At 38.5% G+C, this 13572-nt stretch overlaps 2 protein-coding genes across 6 annotated transcripts in view; one reads left to right on the top strand and one right to left on the bottom strand.

Moving 5' to 3' along the window:
* cdk2 (cyclin dependent kinase 2) overlaps window positions 1–13572 on the bottom strand; it is a 97081-nt gene that overhangs the window by 56317 nt on the left and 27192 nt on the right. The window lies entirely within an intron of this gene.
* The window catches only part of pmela (premelanosome protein a), a 30039-nt gene that overhangs the window by 5456 nt on the left and 11011 nt on the right, over window positions 1–13572 (top strand). Inside the window, exons 2-6 of the mRNA XM_059955890.1 lie at window positions 227–361; window positions 5884–6030; window positions 9696–9836; window positions 10381–10542; window positions 12798–13214. Coding sequence (XP_059811873.1) covers window positions 227–361; window positions 5884–6030; window positions 9696–9836; window positions 10381–10542; window positions 12798–13214 — 1002 coding nt within the window. The remainder of the gene's footprint in view (window positions 1–226; window positions 362–5883; window positions 6031–9695; window positions 9837–10380; window positions 10543–12797; window positions 13215–13572) is intronic.

Here is a 13572-nt window from a genome sequence, read left to right as displayed (position 1 = left end):
AGGGCTAGGGTAAATTTTAGCAAGATTCTCCTAGCCTTTTTTGGAGGTTTGTTGTAAAAATTGATGGGGGGGGGGTCATGTGTGGGGAACAAGTGCTACCCATGATCAGTCAACAACTCTTAATATCATTTTATTCTTCCAATACAAGAATAAAAGACAGTCTTTTTTTCTGGGTTAAATTGTTAAAGCAGAGATGTGTTGAATATCGTGGTTTGGCTTTTTGCAGGGTCTCCTAATGGTGGACACAGAAAGGACAAAGGTAATTCTACTCCAAGAAGGTTAGCTGGCTCTAAAAACTGGAATTCTGAACTTTACCCCATTTGGAAGGCTGGAGACTCCAGATGGCATGACTGTTGGATAGGTAAGAATATGAGCCTGGAGTATGTTCAATCTTTGTGTTCTCTTGTGTTCTGCTGATTATGAAAATCAGTGATGTTGGGATATTTGGGTGAAATTGAGCAACAAATAGGAAATTTTACAAATGACTTCCTCCTAAACCAAGCTTTCTGTTATGGCAGCAAAGCCATGATATAAAAACCATGGAGAGAGTCAGGAGCACCAAGTTTCTTGGAGTGCACATCACAGATGATCTCACCTGGTCCCTCAACACCATCTCTTTAGTCAAGAAAGCACAGCAGCATCTCCTCTTCCTGAGGAGATTGAGGCGACTGAGGCTCCCTACTCCCCGACCCCCCCCCCCCCCACTCTTCTAACCACATTCTACCGGAGCACCATCAAGAGTGTCCTGACCAGCTGTATCACCGTCTGGCAGTACGGGGATTGCAAGGCATCTGACAGCAAGACCTTGCAACAGCTTGAGGGGACTCCTGAGAGAATCCTCGGGGTCTCTCTCCACCCCATCCAAGACATATACCAGAAGCACTGCATTCGCAGAGCCCTTAGCATTGTTAAGGATCACTCCCATCCATGCCACAATCTCTCTGACCTCCTACCATCAGGCAGAAGGTACCACAGTATAAGAACAAGGACTGTTAGGCAGGGTAACAGCTTCTTCCCCAGGCTGTGAGACTTCTGAACACGCTGCTGCCTCCCTGTACAGCACCAGTAGCATTCTACTGTTGTTCCTTTAACTACATGTGTCGTATATGCACCTTTTGTCAATTTATATATCTACAGATTTTTTGATTATCTGTTAATATTATTGCATTAATATTATTTTATGTGCTGAATGTGATATATGTACTGTGTTTTGCACTTTGATCCCAGAGGTATTTTTCATTTGTTTCTAAACCTTGTTTCATTTAGCTGTATACATGTTTGCGGTTGAACTACAATAAACTTGAACTTGACCTTAAAGCAGGCTATCTCTATTCCATTTTATATCTCTGTTCTGTTCATCATTTTCTCAACCTTTGTGATTCTGATTTTCTCTTTCCTTTTTGCTCCCTCTTCTTTCCTTCTCCTGCATCTTTCACTATCATTCCTTCTGAGCTCCCTAATCTCCTTCAGCTTTAGAGCCCTCCAAGAACTCTGCCTTCCTGAACTTTGACTTTTTGTGCAGCTGAAGATGTGGCTTCCAGTGGTAGACCTTCACTCTTTTGCTGGTAACAACATCTTCAGCTGCTGAGCCCTGAATTCTGGTATTCCTTCCCTAAACCTCTCTCCAAACATCTGATCACCTGCAATCTGCTCCTTAAAACTGAGCTCTTTGAGCAAGGTGCTTTGTCATCCATCCCAAAATCTTTCCAAGGTTTTACATAAAATTTTGTTTGATGAAGATCCTTGGGATAGTTTACAAAATTAAATCTGCTGCATAAATGCAAGGTATTGCTGATGTCCCAGGCTGCTGTGATGCAGGATTTGGCACATCTTGATGCTCTGATGTAGAATTTAAACATTAATGAGGTTAACAGTGCAAATAAAAACCTGTTTCAAACTTCCAGCAGTGCAACATTTTAAAAAGATAAATCAGTGAATAAGAAATATCAGTACAAAAGGAAATAGGTGCCTGGGTTGCCTGGGCTTGGATAGTGTATGTAGGTCACAGATAGTGACTCACACCTTGTCATAAAACATTACACTAACAGTATCACTTGCTGGTAAAACAGCTTTTGAAATTCTCAACCCATTCATCATTGTTTACATATACTGTAATGGATTCTATACGACCCTAAGACGTACAGCAGGAGCAGAATTAGGCCATTGAGCCCATCGTGTCTGCTCTGCCATTTCATCATGGCTGATCCAATTTTCCTCTCAGCCTCAATCTCCTGCCTTCTCCCTGTATCCCTCCATAACCTGGCTAATCAAGAATCTACAAACCTCTGCCTTAAGTACATGTAAAGATTTGGCCTCCACAGCTGCCAGTGGCAAAAAATTCCATAGATTCACCACTCTCTGGCTAAAGAAATTCCTCCTCATCTCCATCCTAAAAGGACACCCCTTCTATTCTGAGGCTGTGCCCTCTGGTCTTAGACTCTCCCACCATAGGAAGCATCCTCTCTGCATCCACTCTATCAATGCCTTTCACCATTTGATTGGTTTCATAGAAACATAGAAAACCTACAGCACAATACAGGCCCTTCAGCCCACAAAGCTGTGCCGAACATGTCCCTACCTTAGAAATTACCGAGGGTTACCCATAGCCCTCTATTTTTCTGAGCACCATGTACCTATCCAGGAGTCTCTTAAAAGACCCTACTGTATCTGCCTCCACCACCATTGCTGGTAGCCCATTCCACGCACTCACCATTCTCTGCGTAAAAAAACTTACCCCGACATCTCCTCTGTACCTACTACCAAGCACCTTAAACCTGTGCCCCCTCATGCAAGCCATTTCAGCCCTGGGGAAAAGCCTCTGACTATCCACACAATCAATGCCTCTTATCATCTTATACACCTCTATCAGGTCACCACTCATCCTCCATTGCTCCAAGGAGAAAAGGCCAAGTTCACTCAACCTATTCTCATAAGGCATGCTCCCCAATCCAGGCAACGTCCTTGTAAATTTCCTCTGCACCCTTTCTATGGTTTCCACATCTTTCCTGTAGTGAGGCGACCAGAATTAAGCACAGCACTCCAAGTGGGGTCTGACCAGGGTCCTATATAGCTGCAACATTACCTCTTGGCTCCTAAACTCAATCCCACGATTGATGAAAGCCATACGCCTTCTTAACTACAGAGTCAACCTGTGTAGCAGTTTTGAGCATCCTATGGACTCGGACCCCAAGATCCCTCTGATCCTCCACACTGCCAAGAGTCTTACCATTAATACTATATTCTGTCATAATATTTGACCTACCAAAATGAACCACTTCACACTTATCTGGGTTGAGCTCCATCTGCCACTTCTCAGCCCAGGTTTGCATTCTATTAATGTCCCATTGAAATCTCTGACAGCCCTCCACACTATCCACAACACCCCCAAACTTTGTGTCATCAGCAAACTTACTGACCCATCCCTCCACTTCCTCATCCAGGTCATTTATAAAAATCATGAAGAGTAGGGGTCCCAGAACAGATCCCTGAGGCACGCCACTGGTGATCGACCTCCATGCAGAATATGACCCGTCTACAACCACTCTTTGCCTTCTGTGGACAAGCCAGTTCTGGATCCACAAAGCAATGTCCCCTTGGATCCCATGGCTCCTTACTTTCCCAACAAGCCTTGCATGGGGTACCTTATCAAATGCCTTGCTGGAGTCCATATACACTACATCTACTGCTCTTCCGTCAACAATGTGTTTAGTCACATCCTCAAAAAAATTCAATCAGGCTCATAAGGCACGACCTGCCCTTTACAAAGCCATGCTGACTACTCCTAATCGTATTATACCTCTCCAAATGTTCATAAATCTTGCCTCTCAGGATCTTCTCCATCAACTTACCAACCACTGAAATAAGACTCACCTGTGCTATCTCTACTCCCTTTCTTGAATAAGGGAACAACATCCACAACTCTCCAATCCTCCAGAACCTCTCCTGTCCCCATTGGTGATGCAAAAACCATTGCCAGAGTCTCAGCAATCTCCTCCCTCACCTCCCACAGTAGTCTGGGGTACATCTCATTCAGTCCCGGTGACATAACCAACTTGATGCTTTCCAAAAGCTCCAGCATATCCTCTTCCTTAATATCTACATTCTCAAGCTTTTCATCTGCTGTAAGTCATCCGTACAATTGCCTAAATCCTTTTCCATAGTGAATACTGAAGCAAAGTACTCATTAAGTACCTCTACTGTCTCCTCTGGTTCCATACACACTTTTCCACTGTCACACTTGATTGGTTCTATTCTTTCATGTCTTATCCTCTTGCTTCTCACATACTTGTAGAATGCCTTGGGGTTTTCCTTAATCCTGCCCACCAAGGCCTTCTCATGGCACCTTCTGGCTCACCTAATTTCCTTCTTAAATTCCTTCCTGCCAGCCTTATAATCTTCTAGATCTTTATCATTACCTGAATGGTGGAACAGGCTCTACGGGCTAGATGATCTACTCCTACTCTTGCTCCTATTTCTTGGGTTCTTCAATGAGGCCATCCCTCATTCTTCTGAATTCCAGCAATTACAGGCCCAGAGCCATCAAACACTCTTCATATGACAAGCCATTCAATCCTGGAATCATTTTTGTGAACCTCCTTTGAACCCTCTCCAGTTTCAACACATACTTTCTAAGATAAGAGCTCCAAAACAGCTCACGATACTCCAAGTGAGGCTTCATCAGTGCTTTATAAAGTCTCAACATTACATCCTTGCTTTTATATTCTAGTCCTCTCGAAATGAATGCTAACATTGCGTTTGCCTTCCTCACCACTGACTCAACCTGCAAATGAACCTTTAGGGAATCCTGCACAAGAACTCCCAAGTCCCATTGTGCTTCAGTTTTTTTTTGTATTTTCTCCCCATTTAGAAAATAGTCAACCTTTTCATTTCTTCTACCAAACTGCATGACCATACACTTCCCGTCACTGTATTCCATCTGCCATTTCTTTGCCCATTCTTCTAACCTGTCTAACTCCTTCTGTAGCCTCTCTACTTCCTCAAACCTGCCCCTCCTCCTACCTTTATATCGCCTGCAACAACGCCATCAATTTCATCATCCAAATCATTGACTAATAATGTAAAAAGAAATGGTTCCAACACAGACCCCTGTGGATTCCTAGATTTATTTTATATAATTGTTTAATTTTTAAGAAGTATATGCTAAAAATGTCATCTTTTAGCTGGGAAGTTCTTCCTCACCTAATGAGCTCCACAAAGGTACAGCTAGTAAAGCTGCTGCCCCACAGCTCCACTGACCCAGGTTGGGTGCTATGTGTGTGAAGTTCGCTTATTTTCCCTATGACAGCACTTGCTGCTCCCACACCCCCAAAATATACAGGTTAGTAGGTTAACTGCTTGCTATAAATTGCCCCTAATGCATCGGTGAGTGGTGGAACATGTGGGGGGGGGCAGGGGTACTAGGGTTTGCAGGTTAGGGTAGGACTACTGTAAGATGGGTGAGTTGAAGGACCTTTTTCTGTGCTGCATCTCTCTGTGACTCTTTTAACGTTCTTATAAATACTCCATAGATATTTCTACTAAAGAAATTATAGTCAGTTAAGTTAACTTCCAAATATGAAAAGAATTTCAAGTTCACTTTGAAGTATTCCAGCATTTCAATGCTAATATAACCCATGATTGCTAATTGTTCTTTGTGCAAACAAAAAATGAACAGTGATAAATTTCTTGAGCATTTCCCTTGTACTGGTTAACAGTACCATGCAGATTCAGATCTTCATGGAATAGTAATCATTCTGTTTCGAAACCAGTGATACATTTTTGGATTAGTATTCAATAGCCAGGAGCTGTGAACAATTTGCAATTCATCTGTAAATAACCTGCATGATTAAGCAATGCACGATTGGATTTTGTCCTTGTTCACAGGAGGACCGATTTCAGTTGAAGTTGACAACGACACCCCCACTTTAACAGGAGCTAAATCCACCTTCTACATTAACTTGAAATTGAACAGGAATCAGACTATTCGTTCTGATGGACGGATTGTTTGGGCTGAAAACTACACTCTGAATGGTAATGCTGAATAGGCTATTAATCTTTTGGCTAAAAATAATAAAAATTGGGGGATAACCAGCAGCAATGCAAACTTGGACAGGATTTGGAATGACTTGGTTGTTCAGAATGAAGCCTGGACTCTTGGATGAAATTAAAACACTAGGACTGTATTCCTTTCACTACAGCTGATTGAGGGCAAAATGCAGAAATTCCAACACTTCAAAATTACTCACAAATCATAATGTAAGCCACAAACAGGTCATTAATTGCAAACTATCTTGGTGTGTGGCTTGTAAGGGGAAAAGGGGTTTGTGTGTCTGTGTGTTGCGGGGTGGGGGGGGGGGGTGTGGTACGAAGGACAATTAAGTCACATTTCACTAGAAAGATACCAGGCCTAAAAAAGGCTAAATCATGAAGTCAGTTTTGATTCCCTCAAACACAGATGATTAAAGGGTGAACTGAGGTGTTCAAGATGATTAAAGGATTTGATGGAGTAAATAGACAAAAACTCAAGGGGCATAAAAATTCATGTTAAGTCACTGAGAGGAAAAGTCAGGAAGGACTTTCACACAAATGAAAGTGGAAGCCATGAGTAGTTCCTGATATAATTAGAATTGAAACTGTTAGGCTTTTATGAAGTAATTGAACTAAGGATAAAATAAAATCATGTTAATGTAGTTAAAGTACAGATCAGCCAAGAAATATGGAGCACACTCACGTGGATGGACAGGTATTAATATTGCAGTGTTCCTGTTCGCTTTTATTGCTCTATGTTTGTAGCATATTCCACATCTCTCCAGTAAATGGAACAACTGATTCATAGATTTCCCATTTTCATTTTTCAATCTTTTTTATTGATTTTCAGATAAAGAATATACAAATACAAATCAAAAGAGGAGTTTAACAAGTAGATTATATAAAAGACATATAAACAGCAATATTAAAGACAGAAAGTATATAATATCAAACTCAAATAGGTAATATATTATGGTGTTATATATACAATGGTCAGAGAGAAATTACAACTCCTCATAGCAATCATAAAAAAAAAAGATTGGAAATTTTATTGATAGAGAAAGAAAAACCCCACTAACTAAACTAAAACAGAAAAGAGAGAAAGAAAAAAAAAGAAAAAAAAAGAAAGATTGGGCAGTCCAAATGAGGATAAACTTAAAAAAGAGAGAGAAAAAAAACACATTCTTCCAGTCATCTCCGAACCTTCGTGGACAAGGATATTCTCCAAAGAGAATAAAGAAAAATAAATAAATAAAGATAAATTAAATCATGTGAAAATATTAAATAAAGGGTCGCCAGACTTGTTCAAAATCAAAAGATGTATCAAATGTCTGGCTTTTAATTTTCTCCAAGCTTAAACGTGACATGATGGAGGAGAGCCAATAGAAAACAGTGGGGGAGTTAGATTCTTTCCAGTGTAGCAAAATAGCTCTCCTAGCCAGTAAAGTTGAAAAAGCTATCACATGTTGGGCGGAAGCAGACACTTTGCTTGCTTCCTCTAGAAAAATCCCAAAAATTGCTGTAAGTGGATTAGGTTGAACAACTTTAGATAAACACATCCCTCCAAAGCTTATTTAAACTTACACATGACCAAAACATATGAGTTAGAATAGCCACTTCTGCGTTACATTTGTCACAAATAGGGCATATATTAGGAAAAATATGTGCCAATTTATCTTTGGACATATGGGCCCTGTGTACTATCTTAAACTGAATTAAAATATGGCGTGTGCAAATAGATGAATTATTAACTAAATAATAAATTTTACTCCATTGGTTATCTGAGAGTGAATGTTGAAGTTCTACTTCCCAGGAGCATTGAACCCTATCATTAGGCGATGTGCGAGTATTCATTAACTGTTTATAAATGATAGCTATTAATCGTTTTTGAAAAGGTTTAAACTGAAAAATAACATAAGCCAAATTTGAAGAGCAGTTCAAGGGGTAATTTGGTAAAAAAATCACGTAAGAAATTCCTAACCTGTAAATACCTGAAAAAATGTGTATTGGAGATATCATATTTATCCATTAACTGTGAAAAAGACATTAAACAGTCTTGTAAAAACAAATCTAAAACAAGTTTTTATTCCCTTAATTTTCCATGTTAGAAAAGCCTTATTCAAAGTTGATGGTTTAAATAAGAAATTAGAATAAATATTACTAGAAAGTAAAAAATCATTTAATTCAAAAAATCTGCAAAATTGAAACCAAATTTTTAAAGTATGTTTAACAACAGGGTTAAGAGCTTGTCTACCTATTCTGGAGAATGGAAAGGGAAGAGGAGCTCCTGATAAAGAAGCTAACGAAAACCCCAGTACTGAATTTTCCTCCAGCTGTAACCATGAAGGGTGATCTTGATCGTCTATATCATAAATCCAAAAAGTAATATAGCGAATATTAATTGTCCAATAATAAGATCTAAAGTTTGGTAAAGCCAGTCCTCGATCTTTTTTTGATTTTTGCAATAAAAGTTTATTCACTCTAGAGCTTTTATTATTCCAAACATAAGACAAAATCAGAGAGCCTATTTTATCAAAAAATGTTTTTGGAATAAAAGAGGGGACTGCTTGAAATATATATAAAAATTTCGGTAGAATAACCATTTTTATAGCATTTATTCGCCCTATCAATGACATTGACATAGGTGACCATTTGTAAAGCACCTGTTGAGTATATTCAACTAAAGGGAAGAAATTATACCTATATAGGTCTTTAAAATTTTTTGTAATTTTGATACCAAGGTAAGTAAAATGGTTTTTGGCAATATTAAAAGGTATTTGATCATAATAATCAAAATAATTATTAATAGGAAATAATTCACTTTTATGTAAATTAAGTTTATATCCAGAAAAAGTACCAAATTTCATAAATATAGATAACATAGAAGGAATAGATTTCTCAGGATTTGAAATGTAAACTAATAAATCATCCGCGTATAACGAAACTTTATGTAATTTATCCCCTCTCCTAATACCCCACACAGAATTAGAATCCCTAAGAGCAATAGCAAGTGGTTCTAAAGCCAAATTAAGTAATAAAGGGCTAAGGGGTCAGCCCTGATGGGTACCTCTATATAATCTAAAGTAAGGAGACTTTTGGTTATTAGTGAGAACCGCAGCTACCAGGGCATGATAAATCAATTTAATCCAGGAGATAAATCCTTGACCAAAATTGAACCTCTTCAAAACCTGAAATAGATAAGGCCACCCCACCCTATCAAAGGCTTTCTCTGCATCCAAAGATTTCCCCATTGAGAGTTTTGAGTCCTCCTTTTAAATCAGAACTATCCTAAGTTTGTATTTAAAGTTCAGATTGCCTTTCTTGAGAGATTTTGTTAAAATTTCAGACACCAAATAAATGGGAAATGAGTACCAGCAGGAATGTTACATAAACATTCATAAAACTTAGTTTCAAGTGTATTCAAATGTGTTGTGCAGCGGCAGACCACACCAGGTTTAATTTAGCTCAAAGTAATTTTGCTACTTTTAAAATAAAGACATCAAAAATGGTTTTGGTAAGTGCTTAAGGACAAAACTCCCAAATTCATAGACTTCACAACATTCTTTGTGAAATAGAAAATGGTACCAAAATAAATGGTATGAATGTTTATTTGATAAGAACATCATTTTTGGTGTAAGGTATATGAATTTGCCTTTTGTATCACATAGGCACACACATAAATGCTGGTGAGCCAGTATATCCTAATGATACGCTACAGAATGACGATGAAGTATTTCCAGATGGAAAATCCTTTCCAAGGACCTCCAGGAAGAAAGGATCCAAATTTATCTTTGTTTGGCAAACACTTGGTATGAATATTATGACATTTGAGTTTTTGGGGGTTATCCCAGATCCCCATATGTGTAATAATATGGTAGTGTGGTTCGGAGGGTCTGATCCTGAATTATTAATTGGTGGAATTTTAATTAATTACTAGGCTGGTCAATGTTAGGTTTCATAAGTTCTATTGATAAAATTAAACATAAAGAAATGTATTTAATTGTAGGTGTGATTCAGAAATTATTAATAAATGTCCACTGAGAGCAGAAAATTCAAGTTTGTTTCAGGGTGGATGCAAATTCAGTTAATCTATTCATTAAGTTAATGGACAAGAGCATTTCTGAAATGCTACATGCAATTCTGAGCACAATAGCTTCTCAAGGAAATGTTCTGCTTTAGAGAAAAGAATGCAGGATTTTGAGAACAGGCTGCTTAGAATTACTCTGATTGGAACATATTCTGGTGGTCTGAGAAGAATTAAGCACTCCAGTCTTTGTAATTCATGGCTAAGAAGATGATTCATGGCCTGTTATAAGGAGCTGATGTTCTGATATGTTTTGACCTATCTTCCAGGGAAGTACTGGCAGGTGATAGATGGTCCCTCCTCTCTGCTGACCATTGACACAGCAGATATCCCATTAGGATCCTTTACCATGGAGGTGATTGTGTACCATTATCGTGGGCGTAAGAAATTCATTCCTATTGGAAAAGCTACATCGCAGTTTACAGTCACAGGTAAGCAACTACATCAAATGATGAAACTATTTGACAAAGTGTGAGGTTTATTATTGGATATATTTAATACTTAGTTGTCGGAAGTTCAATTAACATATATCCACATCAGCCATAAAAGATTCTGTAAGAGAGAAGTATCCAAAGGATTATTTGTTACAATAGATAGATCAAAGAGAAAAGTCTCTGTTCTTGTAGCTGATCAACCACAGTCAACAATAAGTATAAAGGAAAAGTGGAAGTCTAGCAAACCCACTACAAAGTAGGACAAGGGCAGCAAGCTTCATTATCTATTACATTCCCCTGCAATTGCACCCCTTCCTGACTTGGAAATGTATCAGTAATTCATCAACATCACTGGATCTAGATCCTGGGACTGACTAGAAAATGGCACTTTGGAAGCCCTCCTCCACAGATATTGGAGATGCTTACAAAGGCAACCCATTAGCACTTTTTATAGAGGTCACGGGAATGGACAAGGTATGAAAGCCATCCCCAAAGATTGACTTTTTGATGAAAAGTCTGGATTTGGTATTAAAAGCACAGGGATATAAAGAAGATAATGAAATTGAAAACTTACAAGTAAAGTAAAATTTGCAAGTTATCTGAAAGGTTCTTAGTAAATATAGCCAGGCCTGAAGAGGGATCTCGGGCCAAAACTTCGACTATTTCTTCAGTTCCATAGATGCTGCCTGGCCTGCTGAGTTCCTCCAGCGCTTTGAGTGAGTTGCTTTGTATTTCCAGCATCTGCAGACTTTCTCATGCTTATAATAAATATAGTGATAGAGTTGGAAGAAATAAAATGGGTCCATTAAAGATTGATGCAAGCAAAACTATCAGGATTAAGGGAACCTAAAAGTAAGACAAGAGAAGGAATTTATTATATAATGAAACATGGATGGGAAAAATAATACAATTTGAGATGGGTTATGTTTTCCACACAAATATTAAAATAAATAAATGATAAAATGTCATATACTTTAGTCATAATATCCAAAGTGATTCTAGATTGAGGATTATTCTTGTTTTATGTTGAAAACTCAAAGGGAAGTAGAAGAAGCGAGATAAAATGGTTTCTGCATGTGCTAGGTGGGCCAAATGACCTGCTTCTGTGCTGTACTTCTCTATGACTCTTTGACTTTAGCTGCAGATCTATTAGTTTAATATCAGCTGTAAGCAAATTACTGGAAACTATTACCAGAAACAGTAGCAGATTGCAAAAAATATACTTGCTTGAATTTGGAAATGTTTGGGATGATCTAATTGAAATGACAAAGAGATTTTGCAGGGTTTGATACAGAGAAATTATTTTCTTTGGTAGAAGAATCAAGAACAAAAAATATCATTTTACAAGAAGGGGCATGCCACTGAGGTGTGAAATCAGAATGCATTTTTTCACAAGTGAAACATGACCCTGTGAGTAACATTTTGGATAATGCCTGCTCAGGGTGAACAAAATAATTCTTTTACTATTGATGAGCTTACTGGAAAGAGAAAACTATGAGATGCCTACTGTCTTATGATTTGACAAGCAACGTTTGGCTAGCTTGCAATATTATAGTTAGCTCACACTATAAACTAAGAATTGGGCTGGAGAGCAAAATTAAAGGCAAGAAAAAATACAACGATTGATGTGTTGGGCACAGTGAATGACCTCTTTCTGTGTTGTAAATTTTCTAGGATTCTATTCTTTGAGAATTTCCTTTTATTAGGGGCCTGTATTTGTGACTTCATTCAGGATTAGGGAACAATGAAATTCGATTCCCTCTTTCTTCTCGTTTATATTATCTAGCAGTGAAGCTATGCAATCAGGACCAGCAGTAGGCTATTTTACCCTTCTAACCTTCTCCACCATTCATCAAGATCAAAGATGCCCTTCTGCCTCTGCTCCATTTTCCTGCACTATCCCCATATCCCTTACTATCCAGAAATCTAGCAATCTCTATTTTGAATAAATTCAATGACTGAACCTCAACAGCCTTCCAGAGTAGAGAGCTTCAAATGTGTTTATTGGCCAGTAAAGTCTGAACCAATGTGGCTTGCATTCAAAGAGTTGACTTCATGAAAAAAATCACCTTCAAATGAAGTTTGCAAGTTGCTACAATAAACGGGTTCTTTTGTACAACAACAGACTTAAGTACTCTCTGCAATGGGATATGTTACTGCACCAAGCTGTTTCTGGATTGTAACTCGATGGCGCTGTATTTAATTTCTAAGTTGAATTCTGTACTAATTTATGTTTTTATTTCTCTGTACAGATCAGATTCCATTCTCTGTTGACATTTCCCAGATCAGTGACCTCAATGACGCAGACAACAGCTTCATACAGAACCGGGCTATTCTATTTGAAATTAAGCTCCATGATCCTAGCCAATATTTAAAAGATGCTGACGTCAGCTTCACTTGGGATTTTGGAGATGGCAGTGGTACCCTTATCTCCCGGATGCATACGGTGACCCATATCTACCTCTCAACAGGAGTTTTCAAGCCAAGAGTAGTCCTACAGGCTGCCATACCATCTTCCGAGTGCAGCACAGCCAATCCGACTGCTGAGAGTTCAAATCCAATTATCTCAACCAGGAGCTTTGACCCCACATCAGCTCCCCCTGTTGTGATTTCTGAACTGACTGTGTTCCCTGCATCTAGTCAGCCAGCTGCAGGGGAGGTTTCCACAGGTAGGAAAGTTCCAGGATAAAAAACACTGGGGTTAAAGCTGAAATTGTTCATAACACTTTTACTTTTCATATTTGCCTGTTGTAGCTGAGTGAAGCAAAAGGGCAACAGAAATTTTGGTCATGTTGATCCTAAAATCTGCAGATTTAAAGTGTTTCAAGAAGAAAGCATTAATAGCTGCTTTCATTTAAAAACCGACTTTGAAGTAGTAAAATGCCACAGAAGTATTATCAAGCAAAATATTGGGACAGATAATTAATATCATAGTCAAACAGAAAGATTTTAAAAAGTATCTTAAGGGAAGAAAGAAGGTTAGAGAGATGGGTGGTTGGAGGGAGTGTGGATTTCAGAGCATGGGGC

Source organism: Hypanus sabinus, chromosome X1, assembly GCF_030144855.1.
Source record: "Hypanus sabinus isolate sHypSab1 chromosome X1, sHypSab1.hap1, whole genome shotgun sequence".
Lineage (NCBI taxonomy): Eukaryota > Metazoa > Chordata > Chondrichthyes > Myliobatiformes > Dasyatidae > Hypanus > Hypanus sabinus.
This window is presented reverse-complemented; position numbering and strand designations above follow the sequence as displayed.